Source organism: Glycine soja, chromosome 15 (genome assembly GCF_004193775.1).
Source record: "Glycine soja cultivar W05 chromosome 15, ASM419377v2, whole genome shotgun sequence".
Classification (NCBI taxonomy): domain Eukaryota; kingdom Viridiplantae; phylum Streptophyta; class Magnoliopsida; order Fabales; family Fabaceae; genus Glycine; species Glycine soja.
The window spans coordinates 4,259,449-4,280,729 of record NC_041016.1 but is presented as its reverse complement, the minus strand read 5'-3'; the positions used below and the strand labels follow the sequence as shown (position 1 = coordinate 4,280,729).

Here is a 21,281-nt window from a genome sequence, read left to right as displayed (position 1 = left end):
ATCAAGCCAAACTAATGAGACGAGACAAATCATATACGCTCCCAAGTACAAGTGTATATGTATACAATATGCTAAGAGTCACTTATCATAGAACTGGACTACAAAGTTTGTATCGGATAATTTGATTTTTTATTATTATAATATATAAATATAGATATATGAAGTTTTATGATTTAATCATTCAATTATGTGCTATTTTTTATAATTTATCTTATTATTTAATTGATATAAGTCAATTACATTCAAACATATTTCTTACATTATTTTATGATAACATTATTTGTTAAATTTAAAACAAAATCATATTATTTTTTAATTTTTTAAAATTAATCATTTATTTTATTTATTTTGGTCATATATTTGATGACTTAAACCAAATCAACCTATTTATTATTGGATTGGTTTGGTTCGGATTGAAAACATTTTTTTATAAAATTTGATCCAAGTCAAATTAATTAAAATCATTTGATTTAAATTTTATTTTTTTTCAAATCCAAACCAAACGACCTATAAACACCCCTGATGCAAAGAGCTGTTGTTGATGGAGATAGGAGTAAATGTATAGTTGTATATGATTTAGGAATCATTATAGGCTAAAGTTTATTCTAAATTTTAAGATATGTTTTGTTAGGAGACAAAAAATTTTTAGAGTTCATTATTTAGTTAGGGTAACGAAATTTGATGCTGCTCACTAGATTTTTTATTACATACCACGATGTTTATAATGACGAAATGAATTGAGTTTTATGTTTAAAAAATATACAATTCAACATACATTGACGACCGACAATATACTTGCTAGCTTCTTGAAAAAGAAGAATTCGTCCACGCAACTCCAAACTATGAAATAGAGCATTCCAATTAATGCCATTTCTGGCCTAAATCTATGACTAGTTTTATAACGTATGAATTTGGTTGAGTAGGAAAAAATTGATATATTCATAACGGTAAATCATTTGTTCATTTTTTTTTCTTTTTGAAAGAATGTTCATTAATAGCGTGAAAATTTTCATACTTAAAGCTGTAAATTTTAAGATTTCAAATGGACCTACATTTTCTCTTGCAAGCCCCTCTTTTTATCCTCTACGGAGTAACATTAAATAATGTCATAACTACATTGACCATTGTAAGATATGGATAAATGTATTATTGCTTTTTATAACCTTAGATGTAAATCCAATTGTAAATACCTCACTTCTTAATTTTCATTCTTTCATTTTAATTATAGTTTAATATATACGGTAAAAGTATTATTTTTTAATAATTATTTTAAAAGTTATATCTAAAATAATTTTTAAATAATTGATTTTATAAACATATTTATATTAATTTTTTAAGAAGCCAAAGAAATTTGTATTAAAGAAAATAGATTTGGATACACCACAAGATGTGATCATTCCAAATATGTCAACACCAGTACAGAATATTTATATTAATAATGTATGAAAAATAAATTAAATTATTTAACCAAAATTTATTGATATCTACACTGTCATAGAATCAAAAATAATTCGTAAGGCTTTATTTGAATAAGTTTATTTATAAACACTTGTTAAAATAAGAAAAAAAAAAGAAAAATAAAATATGCTCACCTCAAAAGTTAAAGGCTTAATTGTATATTTTATCATTCAATTTTCATTATTTTGTGAATCTTATCCCTCAAAATTTATTTTTAAGAATGTTGTCACTCAAGTTTTTTAATTATTGCACATTTTAATTCGTCGACAAAATTAAATCAAGAATGAAACTTAAGAGGAAAAGTTTCGGGACAAAAATAATAAACACAACCAAATTTTTGTTGGGTATTTTGTGATTTGATAATTTGAAATAGTCCCCTGTAGTTTTGAGGAAAAAAGACTAATTGAGTTTGAATTGCTCAATGTCAATAATATAGGATGGGTGGAGTGAGGGTGCATCTTATTCTATTCCTTAAGATGGATACTTCAGTCAGTGTCAGACATGAAACACGTCTTAGTTAAGCTGGATGATTGCAAGAAAATATTAATGATACATCAACAACAAGAAGCTGCAATTGAAAGGGGTCAAGCTTAATTAAGAAAATATTGAAATGACATGCAGTGTAAACCACCAATTAGATTGATCATTATCCACTCGCCTTCCCTCAAATCCATTGCACTGTATCTGTATCAATGAAATTATTTATTAATTAAACCTTTGTCTTGATAATTGATACTATAGAAGAAGCAAAATTTGACGTACCGCCAACTTCCATTATAAATAAACCATAGACCATCACTCCGGTTCTGTTTTGATGGCTACTTGAAATTCTCCTGCACGGTCCAAAGCAAACATTAGCATTAATTAGCAATACTATTTAATTAAATCTATATCATGATGGTCTTTCAACAGCAAAATCCCCAAGGTAGATAATTATTACCAGACAATATCCGAAGTAAATCCACTTAGTGATTATGAAGACCGTGAATAAAAGCAATAGGTACTTTCTAGGAAGCAGCTTTCAGAATCTGGCCGTAACCAAAAAGGAGTTTGAACATTAGAAAATTGAGGATAAGTTCAAACTGAACTCAATTATTCAGGACCCCATTTGACTTCCAATTTGGCTTCTTCTGGCTACAATTTATACCAAAGTCTTCAAAAGAAGACACTTTTATCTGTTTGCAGGAAAAAGCTTTAGAGTTTTCGTTCGAAGATCTTTCTTCGTATTGGAAAATATTAATTAGAAATAGATTCAAAATAAAGTTTATAAAGTGAGAATAATTTTCACTTTATAAATTAGTTTTTAGGATTAAGTTAGACTTCTTATATTATTTATTCTAAAATAAACGTGAAACTTGAGTATTTTCTAATGCTCCGGAGGACAGGACAAGAAGTGAAGGATTAACATCGAACGTAGACTATGTGACATCTCAGTTGCACGCACCACATCAGCGATGTCTGAAATTTTAAGAACCAAAATACTGTACAAATACAAACAGAAGTAGTAGTTGTTTTTTTCTTTTCAATAAGAACTTTTTTAGGGTATTCTTAACTTAATTATCTAATTGCATGTATAATAGTCCGTGATTCACTTCGTAGTTGGAACAATATTTTATGTTTCATGTCAAACTGGATAATGATTTATTTAAAGCATGGCAAGGTGTGGTGGGTGGGTCTGTCCCCTGACTTCTCCTTTTATTTATTTATTTATTTTAATTATTTGGTATTGCTACTTCTTCATCTGTGTTTCTTTCCTCCTAAACTTAGATTCCCTCGTATATATTTACCTTTTCGTTCTTCAATTTCTTTTACCTCTTAAAACTCATACCTGAAACTATCATACTATTCTCCATACTCACTTTTATCTTTTAACTATAAACTATCCATTACCCCTTTAACTGTTGTAAATAATTACAAACTCCTTCCCATTTTTTGTTTAATCTGCACCTTTTCTTTTCTTTCTTTTTCATTTTTTTTAAAAAATAAAATTATAGAGACACGAAGTGATGACCGAGTGAGATAGGGAATGAATCCCCCACTGTGCGTAAGAGCCCTATATTGAAGTGGAAGTGGACTTGATTAACAATTAATCTTAACTTACTATTGGTAATTTAAAATGTCTACTGAAAAATGCATTAAAATTATGAAAATGAGCCACGAGCTCAGTTTAGAATAAGACTATAATGAGTAAGAGAAATAGTTTGTTTTCTTCATTCGATTTTGAAAATGCATATTGATCATGTCATCAAATCCGAACATTTTCAAGGGTTGATTGATCCTTCCTTCCGTCGAATTCCAACAGAACTGCAACTGCAAGCTTGTGTGAGACTGATCAATAGTATTATCCAAACTGATTAGAGGATTGGGCCAACTTTCAATTGAGAAATTAGGACCCAACCGAAAATGATAGGGTTTTGGCCCAGAGTAATGATTCCTTTGGAATATATGTAAAAATGTTCTAAAACTTTTCAATACATGAGAAAATACTTCGGACAACTTTCAACTTACCTCATTATTTTTTAAGACAGAATCTTGGTAAGCAAAAATGAAAAAGACAGTACCATTGACTAGTACTGCATACAGATGCAAACTGTTGTTCTTGGCAACTGAAATTAGAGGCACCGGTTGTACTTGAGTTCATAATTCGAAGACCAAGAATGATGCTATAGATAGATAACTGACATTCTACCCATCACAAATAAATATATATAATAAGTTGTTAATTTTTAAAATAATTATTTTAAAAATTAATAAACTTATTATATATTAATTTAAGATTAGATGATATTATAAAATTTAATGCAAGTCTTCTTTCTCTTAAAAAATTATAAATATAAATAAATCATGTTTTAAAACATGATTTTTATTTTTATTCAAATATTGAAGTGGTATTTCATCACACGACTTCTGTTTTTTTTTTCTTTAAAAAAATAAAAAATATGTGAAAGCCCAACTTGTTTTAATTTTTTATAATCCAATTAATATTCATGTGATCCATGCAGTAAAACTCTTTGAATGATGCAGGTGAACCCAAATCTTGACACGGAAGATGGAACTAAAACCTCAAGCACAACCACGCCAATACGGGGAAGACTGAAGAGCCTTTACAAGGACAACTAGCCTTTGCTAAATTTATGGGCAGTGATCAACTATAATAAATTTATCAAACTTAAAAAAAGAGAATGTTAACTGTATTCTGAAGGTATTAATTAAGAATATTTAAGTAAAAATATTTTCATTAAAAAATAAAAAATTGTATTATCTATTGATATTTTTACTTTTTCTTATGATTTACACATTTAATATTTCTTTTTTTAATTCTTCAATCAACATTTTAAGAGTATTCGAATTAAAAATATAGTCGTACTTTTATTGACGACTTCTGATTTTTTCAAGAAAAAACAAAAGTCGTATAATAAATTACATCTTCAACTCATGAAAATAAAATTGAAAGTCATATTTAAAATACATGACTTTTTTAAAATGATATTTTCCTATTTTAAAAATAAATGACATCAAAAAACAAAGGTCGTGTTTTAAAACACTTATTTAAAAAATAACACATTTTTATATTTTTGTAAAAAATTATCTTATATTAAAAAAATTATACTTTGATGGTATAAAATAATTTTATATAGTTATTTAATTATAAATTATAATATATGATAAATTTATTTGTCATAACAGTATTAAATTATGATTGAATGAGAACACAAAATTATTTTATAATATCAATGCATAATGCATGTATGATTATTAAATTCATATGAAAAATTATTTCATAACTTTTAAAATAATTATTATAAAACTATTTTACACTAGGTCTAATGAGACTACAAAAAAAACACCTTTTATGAGATCATGTTTTGGTCTCTAAATTATTTTAAAAGATTCAACTTAGTTTTCAAATTTTGTTAAAATATATTGATTTGATCCTTTTGGTTTTATTAAACTGATGCGATTAAGATTGTGAATTTCAACAATTTTAGTTTACTAATAGTAATGATTTTTAACCCTCGCTAAATTAATTACTATTATTTAAAAAAAATAATAACGTTAGATAGCTTTTCCACGCTTGTTAAGTTTTTTTTTTGGTAAATATTTAGTTTCTTAAAATGTCAAAGCACTCATAGTTTGATCCCTGAAAAATGAAATTCAAATTTAGTCATTGAATGTACAAAAAATATAACAAATTAATTTTATCGTTAACTTTTTTTTGTTAATGTTAATGTTTTTGTCTATATGACAACCTATATCATGGACTAAATTATTAATATTGAAAATTTTATATAAGAGTGGACAAATTAGTTTATGAACATTATAATTTACTGTCAATTTAGTCATTTACAGACACCAACAAATTAATTCACAAAAGGTTAAACACCTAATTAAATAAGCTTAGACACAACACACTTGCATGCATGCAAATTGAAATTACTACTATCAAACACAAAGTTCAACTCTAGTTGCCATCAACTTAACCTATTCCAAAGCCCTAAACATATTCTTTTCATTTATGTGTAGATCATAGTCTTCTTTTCTATATTCATGTGTCTCACTATGAGTTAAACTTGGATTAACTCTTAACTTATTAGTCAATTTTTATATTCATGTGTCAATTTTTTTTTTATTTCATAATTATAGCTTACTTGTTTTTGAAGACCTTACCACAATTATACTTCACAAAAGTTTTAATTGGAAATCTCTTTGTAACTTTGGTCCATGCATAATAACTCTCTGAAGGGTATTCATAATGAACCGTTCTTCTATAAGAACTAGATCTGTACATGAAAATCTATCATCATGTTCCAATAATGGATCTTAAAATCAAATCTTAAGGTTAAAGATTTCCTTGTAAGATTTTTTATTGGAGATGTTGTTCATTGAATTTAAGATTCTTCGAAATGTGAAGAGTAGCCTAACTGTCACATGGGCATGGAATGAATGTTACAAGAACGTGAAATAATATCTTTCACCCACGCAAGCTCCCACATGATATTAGCCATGGAACGATACTCAATTTTTATAGAGGATCCTTAGCACACAATATGTTTCTTCGATCGGCTCATTTTTCAAAGCACTAATTTTATTCGAACTGTAAAGCAGCATCTGAAAAATGGAGTGTTGTCTGGTGTGCCTCAACATATGGTGCATATGGAAACATAGAGATCGGTGGTGTATCTTTAGAGGGGGGCAATTCCATCGAAGAGAAGTGCTACAAGATATATAGTGTTCACTGCTTGGTTGTGGATGAAGGTCAAAGTTCCCAAGTTTTTGTGCTGTGATCCATTAATCCTGGAGCATGCGTGACTGGCTGAACTCAACTTAATTGAGCTTGTGCTGGAGGTGAGGTGTATATAAATAACATAGTTTCAACAGTCATTATATTGGTCGATGGGGTAGGACCATGTGACCATGTCACTATACAATACGGTGAATTTTTATATTATGGGTCCTTAATTAATGGCGCTTTTATATAGTAGGTACAGCAAGATACTGGTCAATTACGTACTATACTTTCCTTCAAATATATATATATATATTTTTGAAGGAAAGTATAGTACGTAATTGACTAATTGTAGATGCACAAATCATGGAATATCTTCAAGGTGGCTTCGATGGGTTAGCTTTTTTGGTGTACAGGGTGTTACCTTTTTTGAAAAAAATTGTCGTGATGAGCTCAAAATATGAAACTATTATTGTAGATCAAGATGTGTCTGGACACACAAGAAGGCAATTTAGTGTCGGCCGGGCATTCTTGTAGATCAGTACATATACTTGACAGTGTGTGTGGGGATGGCATGATGTCGGGTTTGAGGATATTTTGGTTTACAAACTAGTTGGCTGAGTTGTAATTGGGAAATCAACCCGACAGGCACTAGTTTAATTTGTAAACCAAAATTAGTCCTTAATATAAACTGGTAAAAGAATAATTAATTTTAATGAATTAAATTTGAATTTCAATCTAGTTTCGTGTGTAAAACAAAACAAAAATATAATTTATTTATTTTAGAATTTTTGTTCATAAAAATAAAAAACAAATACAAAATATTTACAACAATTCAAGCATTTAAGCTAGATTTCTGGGTATATAAACTTATTAGAATGAAATAAAATTATGAATCTAACATGTTTAAATTTAAATATTTGAATGGAAGCGATTACACGGGCTAATATAATTTGTTACTGTAATTTTTGAATTTTTTAACGAAATTATGATGCTCCTCCGTCATGTCTATACATCTTATGCTTTCTTGTTATATTAGTTCTTTTAAGTGCGGTAGGTTTGCTAAAATAAATTAATATAAACAATATCTTCTCAAAAGGAGTGGAGTATGGCATGGTTCCTGATTTTTGGTCATTATCTAATGTTTGAATATTGTATAGTTCAGGGACCATTAGGCCCTGATATATCTCTGGTCCCCAACTTGTTTCTGCAGTGGCCAATGCTGGTGCTCTTGAACTTCTTAGGGTAGCTTCAAATCAAATCCATGATAAAAATTTCATTTACACAGTGCTTCATCTGGAGAAATATGTAATATATATTACCATATTGCTACAAGAAATATTAAAAGAAAAAATAATTAAATCTACTTAAAACATTGATTCACCAGTTAACAACACTGAATAAAAAAAGAAACCAAATTAGTTCAGTTTTAGCAGCCCCTCCTTAATCAGTTAGTCCAAGTTGAAGTATGAAGAACTACGTACCTATGAAACATCGACAACGACACGGACACCGGATACTACACAGACACGTGAACCTGTAATGTTCAAAATATAGAACGTAATACAGGTGTCATGTCGATATCGGACACTGACATGAACGTGTGTCGGACACCGAACACGACAAGGACTGGAATGTCCATGCTTCATAGCTACGTACCGAGTCTTCTTTTTTCATCTCCAAGATAATTTCGTATGTCGTCTTCTCTGTCCCCCGATTCATGGACTTTCTTCTCCACCTCGCTATTCTCTTAACATCAGTGTCAACGCCCCGTTCAATGAAAATATGGTGCAAGTACTATTCGTTTCTTTACTTAAAAATAAAAAATTGACGCCATATTCGATATTGTAATGTTCAAATGAAATGTTTCAAATCATACTTTGGATCAGAGTAAAGAAAGTTACTTTTTTGCTTGAACTAGAAGCATCTATAGCTAATATTACCTATACAGACTTTACCGATCTATATTGTCTCGCTCTCACTTATGACTCCACAATTTGTCTTTCCCTCTCACTTATCATTATATAATCCTAACACAAATAAAAAATTCTAAAGGAATATATATAATACAATGAGTGTAGCTCAGTGGCAAGAAAAATCTGAGTTCAATTCTTCTAAAATACACTCATGCATAAGGATAAAAAAATTTAAATGTGACTTAGTCTTAAATAAAAAATTAATCTTATATTAGACTCAAAAAGCTGAAGTTTGTAAGAATACCTCCAAGTTTTATCAGAAAGCTAAAGATACTAATTAAGATAGATAAAAAAAAATACCTAAAGGGAGATTCAAGAGACTCACATTTTCACCTAGATTCCCAAACGATAATGGTTAGTAAGTTTTGCATTTTTTTCATTTTGATCAAGCTTTTACATTTAAGCTTAATTGTACTTTTTATACCTGAAGTTTCACAAATGAAGTGAATTTTCTTCCAAAACTTTTTTTCGCGAATTTTGTTCCCCGCGTAAAAATAGTGACACGGAATAGAAAAAATTGTCACAAATGTCTTAATTGTGATGCTATGAATCACAGTTTGAAATGTCAAGATACATTATGTATCTTTACAAAGAAGACACAAACTAGCACCTATAACCAGTGCATTAGTTCTACATGGCAACAAATTCTAGAGGATAAAATCAAGTAATTATCACAGTAAAGCATTAAAAAAAAAACAGAAAAAGTGAAAACCCCTTCATTAATCCAATGTTGTCTGCTTAAGCAACACCTCCTTGATTAATTTGTCCAAGTTCATGTATGAACCACCACCGGGCCTGGTTTCCTCTTCTGCCTTCTTCTTCAACTCCATGGTCTTTTGTCCCATCTTCTTTCCTTTCTCTCCCACCATCAACTCATTCACCAGCTTTTCCAAATCCTCTCTCTTGGCATTGGTATCAATTTCCATCCCAATTTCCCACTCATTGCAAATATATCTACAGTTTGTTGGCTGATCTGCAAAGAATGGCCAACACAACATTGGCACTCCTGCACAAATACTTTCAGTAGTTGAGTTCCATCCACAATGAGTCAGGAATACACCAATTGAAGGATGGTTCAGCACTTGCTCCTGTGGACACCAGCTTGCTATTAGGCTTCTGTCTCTAGTTTCATTGACAAACTCAGATGACAAAATCACAGAGCCACCAATGACAAGGTCAGGCCTAATGATCCACAAAAAGGGTTTCTTGCTGTTGGCCAAACCCCAAGCAAACTCCAAGAGTTGTTCTGCAGACATAACTGTGATGCTGCCAAAATTCACATAAACAACGGATCTGGGTTCCTTGGATTCAAGCCAATCAAGACAGCCAGTATCTTCCTTCCAAAGATTGGATCCTAAAGACGGGACCTGTTTATGTGGACTTTGATCTAAAAATGAAGGGAAAGGACCAATGGAATAAAGAGAAGGGAACATAGAGGGGAGAGCATTGATTGCATCTCTCTCAAGCTCATGAAAAGTATTAAAAGCAACAGCAGAGGCACTAGGAACTTTTTCGGCCACTTCAATGAAAAAGTGTAGCATGAAATCATTTGGATCTGTGGTCCTTAAAAAGTCAGGCAGATCCTTGAGGCGATAATTTTGCAAACCTGGAATACAGTCAACTTTGGTGTCCAAATATCCATTTGTCAGATAACTCTCTTCTGCATTTCATAATCACAAAACAGCTGTGTCAGATAACCATATTTGTCATGCTATTAACAGATGCAGCACATATTACTTTTTTTTCATATTTTTTTGTTTTAATATTTTTATAAAACAATTGATGTTTTAAACTTTCAAAGTTTATTTCATGTTTTTTAAAAACATATTTTTATTGAATATTCATTATTAATAGTACAAGATATTAGATAACGACATTTTAATTTAAATATGACTTTTTAATTCAACTAATTATTTCTTAATGTATGTATAATAACCTTAATATATATATATAGGAAGAAGATACGTAGTACATACTAAACAGATATGAAAGGTGGAATTAAGAACTTAATTAAAGTGATAGATACCTTTGAGGGGTATGATTCCTCTATCAACCAGAGTGCGATAGTGCATAAAACCCCAGAATGCAGCTGCACTGAGAGGAGAAAGGAGAAGGACAGGGATTCCAAGTTCATGAGCAGCTTGTATAGGAAAAGTGACGAAGCAATCAGAGACTAAGCAAGTAACTGGGGGAGTAGTGGCAGAACGGTTAAGTCTGGCAAGAAGGTCACGAAAGGGTTGAAGGAAGTTCTTTCTGAGAGAGTCACAAAGAGAGGGTATGTCTTGACTGACATCACCATCCGAGGGAGGAAGGCCATCTGGGATGGTTTCGAAGCGAAAATCAGGAAGCTCATCAAGGGCGTCGGGACCCTTTGATTTGAGGAAGCGTCTGTAGTTGTACTCAGTGTGGACAAAGGTTATGTGAAAGCCTTTCAGATAAAGCAGCTTTGCGAGTTTGAACAATGGGTTAATATGGCCTTGAAGTGGATATGGAGTGAACACAGCGTGAGGCTTTGTCTCTGCTGTGTAACTCATCTTGAATCATCGATGAAGCCTAGCTAGCTCACACGGTCATTATTATAAGAGAGGAAGAGATGGAATTGGTATTATTTTATTTGCTATTGTCTGTGATCTACATTATTACTATTATTCAATCAGGCGGCTTTAGATCCATTTAATTTGGAGATTGAGTCAGCTGCCGGCCAGGAATATTTTCAAATTTTATATACGATATGATTTGTCTCTGTCTTTGATCAAGTTGAGACTTGAGAGACAAGGGTTAAGCCTCTGCGTTACCAACATATATAAATATACCACAACTCAAATCATTCATAGTTCTCGCCCGCACAAGTAATTTTCATACATCACCCGCATGCAGACATAACTCATATATAAGAGGAAGAGGGGTTTACTATATATTCTATAGGCCAATATATATATTTGCAAAAGTCAAACCTAGTGTTAGATAAACTGACATTATAATTATAAAAGGTTTTTTTTCTTTCTATATATAGGGTCGTGGATCACGAGTACGTAACTTTTATAATCATTATTTTTTGGACAGATTTTATAATTATTATTTTGAAAATCACGGAATATAGCACGTTTCCTGATTTTTATTGATATAAAACGAATTGGAAAATTGTTTTTGGACTCTCAAAATGCTAATTGATACTCAGCAAGAGAGAAAAAAAAATAGATATTACGATTTATTGAGAAGAAAAATTAAAAGTGTTAGTTAAGTGTTTGAAAAAAAATGGCTGTTTTCAGTATTATTGTACAAAGGAATTTTGCATTAATACTGCATTAAAATTAAACTATATTTTTCTTTTTTCTCACGTGACATAATGCGCTGGACTTGCAAAAGTTTATAAATGAGGTAACTTTGTCCAATACAAGTTCATGTATGACCATTGACCAATTACCAGGTCTCGTCTCTACCTCATTCAATGCCAGTGCTCATATCATTGTAATCTGCGTATATATGATATATCTGCAGTTCGGTAAACACTTCCCAACACAATATTGCCCACGCGCACTTTTTCTAGTTAAGTCTATCCTAACTCAACCTGGTATTTAGGTTATCTTTGATAAGATATTCTAAGTAATTTTTAATTTTTTTAGTTGAAAAGTTTGTTTAATGATTATGTAGATAAATTTTTTTAGTAGTTTATAATATTTTTTTTAAATATTATTTGAAATAACATTTTTAAAATACTAATTTTTTAATTTTTTATATTTTTGTTATTTCTATTCTTATTATATTTATCTAATTTTTTTTATTTATTCTTCTTAAATAAATCAAAATTTTATTACTGTTCTATTATTTTATATTTTTTAATTAATTTAACCGTTAATTTTATTAAACTCTTACAATTTAATAAGTTAATTATTTAACTTTTAATTTTTAGCTACTAATTAATTTTTCAAGTTTTTAACTAATTTTACCAATCTATAAAGACAACTTAGGCAAGGACTATAAAATAATACTAGTAGTTAAAAAGAAGAAGAAACGTACTTTTCGATCAAGTTAAACGCTCAGTGCATGAAAAACTAGAAATTGATCCGTCCATCTTAAAATTGTTGGTGGACTTACCATGCAACTATTGGTGGAGACCATGCCGGCCTCCGGTAATAAGTTTTTTTTGTGTGTGTGAGTTGAAAAATTCAGCCAATATATTACATAAACATAAAGATTGGTGGGTAATATAAATATGTAATAGTTTGTGTTTTCTTTGTAGTCATAGTAATAATTCTTTAGACACGCTCACATTGTATACATTTAATTATGATTTATTGTTTCAAAACATCCATTAAAAGAAATGTCGATATTTCCAAACGACATATTTCTTGGGAAATGTCAAAAATTCGTCGGAATAAAGTTGAACCACTGACTTTTGACGGATTTTATCCGTCGGTAAAAATGCCCTAACTAACTGTTACCTACGGATTTTCTTTTTATCATTTTATATCACTTGTCACATCACAACAAATTATTGCATAGCACCTGTAACCAGTGCATTATTTCTAGTTTCTAAGGTGCAGAAAATTCTAGAGGAGAAGATCAATGAACTGTCACACAAGAAGTATCGTAAAAAAAGAAAGTCCTTCAGTCTAATATTCTAATGTTAATGTTGTTGTGTTGGCAAAGCCAACTTCTTGGGTTGCGGGCGGAGAAGAGCGGACGTGGGGCCGACCAGAACTTAGATTACCAGATCCTGGACACAATCTTCCTAGAGATGGAGAGCCCCTTGCCCCGTCCAATTAAGCAGCACCTCCTTACTTACTTTGTCCAAGTTCATATATGAATTACCACTGGGCCTGGTGGCCTCCTCTGCCTTCTTCTTCAACTCCATGGTCTTTTCTCTCATCTTCTTTCCCTTCTCCCCCACCATCAACTCATTCACCAGCTTCTCCACGTCTTCTCTCTTCACATTGGTATCGATTTCAATCCCAATTTCCCACTCACTGCAAATATATTTACAGTTCTTTGGCTGATCACCATAAAATGGCCAACACAACATTGGAACTCCACAAATTGAAGGATGGTTCAGTACTTGCTCCTGCGGACACCAACTTGCTATTAGCAGGCTTCTATCTTTAGTTTCATTCACAAACTCAGACGGCAAAATCACGGAACCTAAAGATGCCAAGTGGCTTTGCGGACTTTGATTTAAAAGTAAAGGGAAAGGACCAATTGGATAAAGAGAAGGGAACATAGAAGATAGAGCATTCATAACATCACCCTCAAGTTCGTCAAAAGTGTTGAAAAGAATAGTGGAGTTTCTCTGAACTTTATTTGCAACTTCAATGAAAAATTGCAACATCACATCATTTAGATCCGTTGTCCTTATGAAGTCAGGTATGTCCTTCAGCCGGAAGTTCTTCATTCCAGGAATTCAGTCTACTTTGGAGTCCAGATGCCCATTTTTCAAGTAACTCTCATCTGCATATATATCATAAACACAGCCGATAGCTTATATTAAAGCTCCATGCATGAGTTAATATTAATACATAAGTTTATACAAACACTAGTGGGCACTTATTTATAGTCTATAGCAATATAAAAATCACGTGGTCAGCTGGCCACTAAATCTTACTTCCACATGCTATTTGGGTATCTACATACTATGTTGTTTTTCTTTTCTTTTTGTTTCTCTTTATCGATTAATCTACTCTCTCTTTTTCTCTTTCCTTCCCTGTGTATAGCCGAGCCCCAGTGTTAGTAATTCATTAATGCCATGTTTATGTTTAAATAAACTTCTATACAAGCAGAGGGAAAAGAGCATAAGTTGATAGTACCTTTGAGTGGTGTGAGACCTTTCTCAACCAGAGCGGGAAAGTTGATGATGGACAAGAAACAACACGCACTAGCAGGCCAAAAGAGAACGTTAGGTACTCCAAGTTCATGAGCAGCTTCTATAGTAAAGGTCATGCCACCGTCAGAAACTAAGCAAGTAACTGGGGGGATGAGACCTTCAGTGGCAGAATGGTTCAGCTAGCAAGAAGGTCGCGAAAGGGTTGGAGAAAGTTCTTTCTGATAGAGTCACAAAGTGATGGTATGTGCTGAGTAACATTACCATTATCATCATCATCCAAGGGAGGAAGACCATCTGGGATGGTCTCAAATCGAAAGTTTGGCAGGCCATCAAGGGCATTAGGACCCCTTGATTTGCGCAAGCGTTTCTAGTTGTATTCAGTGTGAACAAAGGTTATGTCAAAGCCTCTCAGATGAAGCAGCTTTGCTAGTTTTAGCAACGGGTTCACATGGCCTTGAGCTGCATGCGGTTTTATTTCTTCATTGTATTTTGTAGCTCATCTTTGGTTTTCTTTTCTTCAGTTAAGTTCAAGAGGAGATTAAGGCAACGGATAGGCCTCTACTACTTCACGTCAATAAATATAGCTCACTGAATCATTCTCTCAAAAACAATTTTCTCACAACACACGAGGGAAATATGAATAAAAAATAAAAAATTAAAACAAAACTAGGAGAGGAAGAGAATTTTGCTAGCTAGTTTCCTTTACTTGACGAAATTTGTTTCATATATAATAACAGTATACAAGCGGTGATCTTCTAATGGCAAAGAATATCAAATGATAGTGAAAAAAAGAGAGAAGAAAAACAAACTCTTTGATAAAATTAATGTTCGGTGGTCACTGGACAGTGCAAAATGCTAATGCTTGCCTGCTTGCAAGAAATTGACCCGTCTATCGTTAAAATGTTTGGCGGATAACCCATGCATCGTTTGTGGAGACCACCCAATAGCTCGCCCCAGGTCTGTGGAGAGGGAAAGAAATAGTGCATGTTTCAATTGAACTCTAGAAACTTAAGTTTGGATCAATTTATTTAAGTTTGTAAATTAAGTTGGTAAAAGTATCTCGATGCATGCTTGTTTTTCAGGTGAATGAAGTTTTCAAAAGCATCTAGATCCTTCATTTTGTAAAATTGAATTTGTGTATCATTACATTTATTTCAAAATTCATATATCACATTTTGAACTTAAATCCAAAAATACACTCAATAGTTGCTCCTCTCCAAACTGAGTTTGGAGTTCTCCATTGGCAAACCAAACATAGCCATAGAAGTGAAAGAATTAACATGTGATGGAAATTGTTTCTTGGACATAGAAGCAACGTAGCTTAATGGTCCAGGGTCCATATGTTTTTGTCCTCGCTTTATGGCTATTATATTTGCAAAGCATATAGCATTGTAGCATTATGTGTACTTTGTACTGACATTTGGGCACAACTTGTGCTTGAGTTGTTCTTAATAAATATATATCGATCATTTAGTTTTTAGAAGAAAAAAAATGTTTCTTTCATTTGAAACTTTACTATTAAGATAATTTTACTTAAATTTTGAAATGGTATTTAACTATATACATTAAAATAAAAGTAGATAGTCTTAAATAATTATGCTTCTTATCCTATTAATCTTTATCTGACAAATAATTAAATATTACTAATTATTTAATTTATATAAATATTAATTGAGGACTGGACAGCTGATTAGCTAGATCAACTAATAATTTCTAGTAGCGGTGACAAATTCATGAGCTGGGCCTTGTCTTGCTTTCCGTTTTAGTTGCTGCTGTTTCTATTTCTTTTTTATATTGCGCACCAATTAAGCTAAAGACAGGAAAAAATCACAGATTGAAATGCCAAGACTTACATATTACATGCCACAAACTAGCACCTGTAACCAGGGCACTATTTCTACAATGCAGAAATTCTAGAGAAGATCAACGAACTATCATAGTAAATTAAAGCATTATGAAAAAGAAAAAAAAAACCTTCAATCTAACAATGTCTAATGAAGCAACACCTTCTTAATTACTTTGTCCAAGTTCATGTATGAACAACCACTGGGCCTGGTGGCCTCCTCTGCCTTCTTCTTTAACCCCATGGTCTTTTCTCTCATCTTCTTTCCCTTCTCTCCTACCATCAATTCACTCACCAGCTTCTCCACCTCCTCTCTTTTCACATTTGTATCAATTTGAATCCCAATCTCCCATTCATTGCAGATATATCTACAGTTTGTTGGCTGATCTGCAAAAAATGGCCAACACAACATTGGCACTCCAGCACAAACACTTTCAGTAGTTGAGTTCCATCCACAATGAGTCAAGAATCCACAAATTGAAGGATGGTTCAGCACTTGCTCTTGTGGACACCAACTTGCTATTAGGCTTCTGTCTCTTGTTTCATTCACAAACTCAGATGACAAAATCACGGATCCACCAATGACAAGGTCAGGCCTAATGATCCACAAAAAGGGTTTCTTGCTGTTGGCCAAACCCCAAGCAAACTCCAAGAGTTGTTCTGCAGACATAACTGTGATGCTGCCAAAATTCACATAAACAACGGATCCAGATTCCTTGGATTCAAGCCATTCAAGACACTCTGGATCTTCCTTCCAAAGATTGGAACCTAAAGATGCCAAGTGGCTTTGTGGACTTTGATTTAAAAGTAAAGGGAAAGGACCAATTGGATAAAGAGAAGGGAACATGGAAGATAGAGCATTCATAACATCACCCTCAAGTTCGTCAAAAGTGTTGAAAAGAATAGTGGAGTTTCTCTGAACTTTATTTGCAACTTCAATGAAAAATTGCAACATCACATCATTTAGATCCGTTGTCCTTATGAAGTCAGGTATGTCCTTCAGCCGGAAGTTCTTCATTCCAGGAATCCAGTCCACTTTTGAGTTCAAATACCCATTTCTCAGATAACTCTCATCTACATATATATATATCATAAACACAAAAGACAATAGCTTATATTAAAGCTCCATGCATGAATTAATGTTATTACATAAATATACGCATAAATATCTAACTTCTCTAAAAGTTGAACCGTATAATAAGTTGATTTTATCTTAATAGGAAAAACTCAAGCTTGCTTGATTCCTTTTTCAGTTTCTTATTTTAAAAACAATTATACTTTACTTATCAATCAATTCATCATCCAAATTCCATTAAATTTAGGTTGAATGTTAATTTTGATTTATTATATTTTAGTATTTTTTTTACTTTATTATCATAAGTTTTAAAAGTTTTATTTTGATTTTTTATGTTTTTAAAAGTTTCATTTTAATCTTTTATACTTTTAAACTTTTTTATTTTGATTTTTTATATTTTTAAAAGTTTTATTTTAATTTTTTCTTTAGATTTTTGTTAACAAATGTTAGTATTATATTAATTTTTAAATAATTAATTTAAAATACTGCAACTAAAATTTAAAACTAAGATCCAAAATCATTATTCACTATTATAACATCATATATGAAATTTCTTATCACTATAGGACCTAACATTTCTTATCTAAACTGATGTAGATTTTTTGTGTGACTATAAGATGACGTAATAATATTATTTGATGGATAAATGCTACGGATCTGATTCGATTATGACACTAATGTTGAAAAAGTCATAGATATGAGTGAATAATAATTAGGAAATTTGCAAAGATGATGAATGAGATTAAGGAAGTAAGTAATTGAATGCATACTCGAATTGAGTGAGGCTCCTTTCTACAGCGGCAAGCAAGGCTCACCGATATCATATGTAAGGAACAAATATCTACCGATCGACAAAAAGAAAAAAATGGTAGCAGGCAACGCACACCCAATCCCAGTAGCTATTTACATTTTAAACTAACTAAAAACTGTTTTTATCAAACAAACAGTTTTTTCTAATTTTAATTTTTGACTTGTTGTCTTTTTTCTCCTTCAAATTAATGTCTATGGATTATAGATAAGTGTTTATCTAAGTAAACAAACATTCTCTCTTATCTTAATTATAATTTTTTTAATTAATTCACCTCTCTTAAAAAAATAATAAATTTAATTAATCATATTAAATCTGTTAAGTAATTATATCATCACTCTAAAATTATTATTTTTATCTCTTTATACGTTTAATTATTTTTTATTAATGTTTAAAGAAAAAATAATTAAGTAAGAGTATATAAAAAAAGAAATAATTAATGTATCTATAATTTTTTTTTAAAAATATTATAAAAAGATAAATAAATTTCTAAAAAAATCTACTGAATAAATAGTAAGAAATAACAGTTGATACCTTTGAGTGGTGTGAGACCTTTCTCAACTAGAGTGGGAAAGTTGATGATAGACAAGAATGAACAGGCACTAGCAGGCCAAAAGATAAGGTTAGGGAGTCCAAGTTGTTGAGCAGCTTGTATAGTAAAGGGCATGCAACCGTCAGAGACCAAGCAAGTAACTGGGGGTATGGTACCCCCATGCTCAGTGGCAGAGTGGTTAAGTGAACGCACAAGGTTGCAATAGGGTTTGAGGAAGTTCTTTCTGATAGAGTCACAGAGAGAGGGTACGTGCTGAGTAACATTAGCATCATCCAAGGGAGGAAGGCCATCTGGGATGCTCACAAATCTAAAATCTGGTAGGCCATCAAGGGCATTAGGACCCCTTGATTTGAGCAAGCGTTTGTAGTTGTACTCAGTGTGAACAAAGGTTATGTAAAAGCCTCTCAGGTGAAGCAGCTTCGCTAGTTTTAACAAAGGGTTCACATGGCCTTGAACTGGATATGGAGTCAACACAGCGTGCGGTTTTCTCTCCTCGTTATAGCTCATCTTTGGTTTTTCTTTTCTTCAGTGAACAATGAAGATGAAGATGATAAGCCTCTACGTCAATAAATATAACTCACCGACAGAATGAAGATTTTTCTCTCGAAAATAATTTTCTCACAACACTCAGTCTCAGTCTAACAAGGACCAGGATATATACGACTCGAGGAGAATTGCTATTTTATTTTACTTGAATTTTCTTTTAAGTTAAATTATTCATTTGGTCCCTATAATTCTTATTTTTTTAGTTTTTATAATTTTAAAGTGGTCTTTTTAGTCCTTATAATTTATATTATAATTTTTTTTTAGTCCTTATAATTTTGAAAGTGATCTTTTTAATCCATATACTTTTATAATTTTTATTTTTTTAGTTTCTATAATTTTCAAATTATATATAGGGATTAAAAGAGAATTAAAATACAAGTTATAAAGACTAAAAAGAATATTTTTAAACTACAGGAACTAAAAGAGAATTAAAATGTAAATTATAGGGACTAAAAAGACCACTTTCAAACTATAGGAACTAAAAAGGTAAGAATCATAAAACTATAAGGACTAAATGTGTAATTTAACCTTTCTTTTATGAATATACTTGAATTTTATTTGATACAAGCATGGGCGTTTTATATAAAGACAAATAATAAAGACAAAAAAATCACACTCTTCGATAAAATTTAAGGTTGGCCTACATCACAAGAAATTGACCCGTGATTACCTTAAATGTTTGGTGTAGCTAGAGTGTCAAGCTAATAATGAATATATTTCAGGGTTAAATCATAAAAAAAAATTATAATTTTTATCTTAATTTTATTTTTGGGTAAATAATTGTTAAATTAACATTATTTAAGTTTTTGTGTAGAAAATATTAAAAGTAATGAATTTATGATACTTAGTGAGTAAAATAAAACTCAAAAGAGAATGACTAATTTAAAAAGTGAGACTAATTAAGAAATGAAAACTAATTTTTCAACATTCTCATCTTCTGAATTTTCTTCTACAATAATATTGGATTTTCTCATCCTTTCTGTCTTTAATTAATTAATTTAAATTCTTGTTTAATTTCTCCTCCTGATTGATTTAATTTTCTTCCAATTTAAATTATCATTTTTCTCATAACCTTTTCAAGTCAATTTTCTTTAACTTCTTTTATTAATAAAATATCCATCTACCTAAGTACAAACAAAGTTATTGTGGATTCGACACTCGGACTTTCGTTTTAACTTTACTATCTGGGACACATTGATGCATTTGCCAATTCATCTACAAGTTTTTGGTGTTGTTGCTGGGGACTTTGTTCTTTGTACTTGGTATTTTGGATATTTTGTTTTTAATTGTTATTTTTCCTTAATTTTTCAAATTTAAATGATCATAAAAAAAGAAGAAGGATATATTTTTCTTGTGAGCTATGCTTGCAGGGTAAAACCTTGGAAGAACTTGATCCATGGAAGATATTTTGAGTGGTATGCTCAGACATCAAAGGCTTCTTAGTAACCAATTAAATAGGTTATCTGAGTATGTTGAAATCATTCAATTAGGGGTTAGTCACCCACAACCGGCAAATTTTGATTTTTGTGGAGGAGAGCATTTCAATGATAGTTGTCATCTCTACTCCATGAATTTTTTTTGGTAGGAGCAAGAGTTACAACCTTAGAATCAATATGAAGAAGAAAGACTTTCTAATATTGAGAACGTGTGGATGCAATTCATGGAAACATCTGAAGCTAACTTCAAAGTCAATCAACACGCAATTCAAAATCTGGAGATTCAAGTTGGTAAGCTAGCAAAGGAAATGGCTGAATTATCCTTTTTAGTCACAAGGGAAGAAAAATTTGTAGAGGTTAAAGCTCATGACAAAAGTCTTGTAGAAGAGTATGATTCAAAAGAAAAAGAAGAAAAATATGAGGAGAGAACACAACAACAATAGAAGAAGTGTTCACAAGTAGAAATTAAAAAAAAAAAGCATTCTCCAAGTCAATACCCCTCCTCATCAACTGATTGGCAAGGAAGAAAGACATGTAGGAT

The 21,281-nt window shown here is 31.3% G+C and overlaps 2 protein-coding genes and 1 pseudogene across 2 annotated transcripts; all 3 read right to left on the bottom strand.

Moving 5' to 3' along the window:
- Positions 1–9,169: 9,169 nt before the first annotated feature.
- On the bottom strand, positions 9,170–11,248 carry LOC114386864 (7-deoxyloganetin glucosyltransferase-like). The gene is made up of 2 exons (XM_028346921.1): positions 10,688–11,248; positions 9,170–10,321 (listed from the first exon to the last, which is right to left on the bottom strand). Exons 1-2 carry the CDS (start codon positions 11,193–11,195, stop codon positions 9,381–9,383), a joined length of 1,449 nt encoding a protein of 482 aa, XP_028202722.1. The 5' UTR covers positions 11,196–11,248; the 3' UTR covers positions 9,170–9,380.
- A 2,145-nt stretch (positions 11,249–13,393) lies between these two features.
- LOC114388075 lies at positions 13,394–15,403 on the bottom strand (annotated as a pseudogene).
- Positions 15,404–16,284: 881 nt separating this feature from the next.
- LOC114387126 (7-deoxyloganetin glucosyltransferase-like) lies at positions 16,285–19,368 on the bottom strand. Its single transcript, XM_028347258.1, has 2 exons — positions 18,740–19,368; positions 16,285–17,396 (listed from the first exon to the last, which is right to left on the bottom strand). Exons 1-2 carry the CDS (start codon positions 19,263–19,265, stop codon positions 16,471–16,473), a joined length of 1,452 nt encoding a protein of 483 aa, XP_028203059.1. The 5' UTR covers positions 19,266–19,368; the 3' UTR covers positions 16,285–16,470.
- Positions 19,369–21,281: the final 1,913 nt, after the last annotated feature.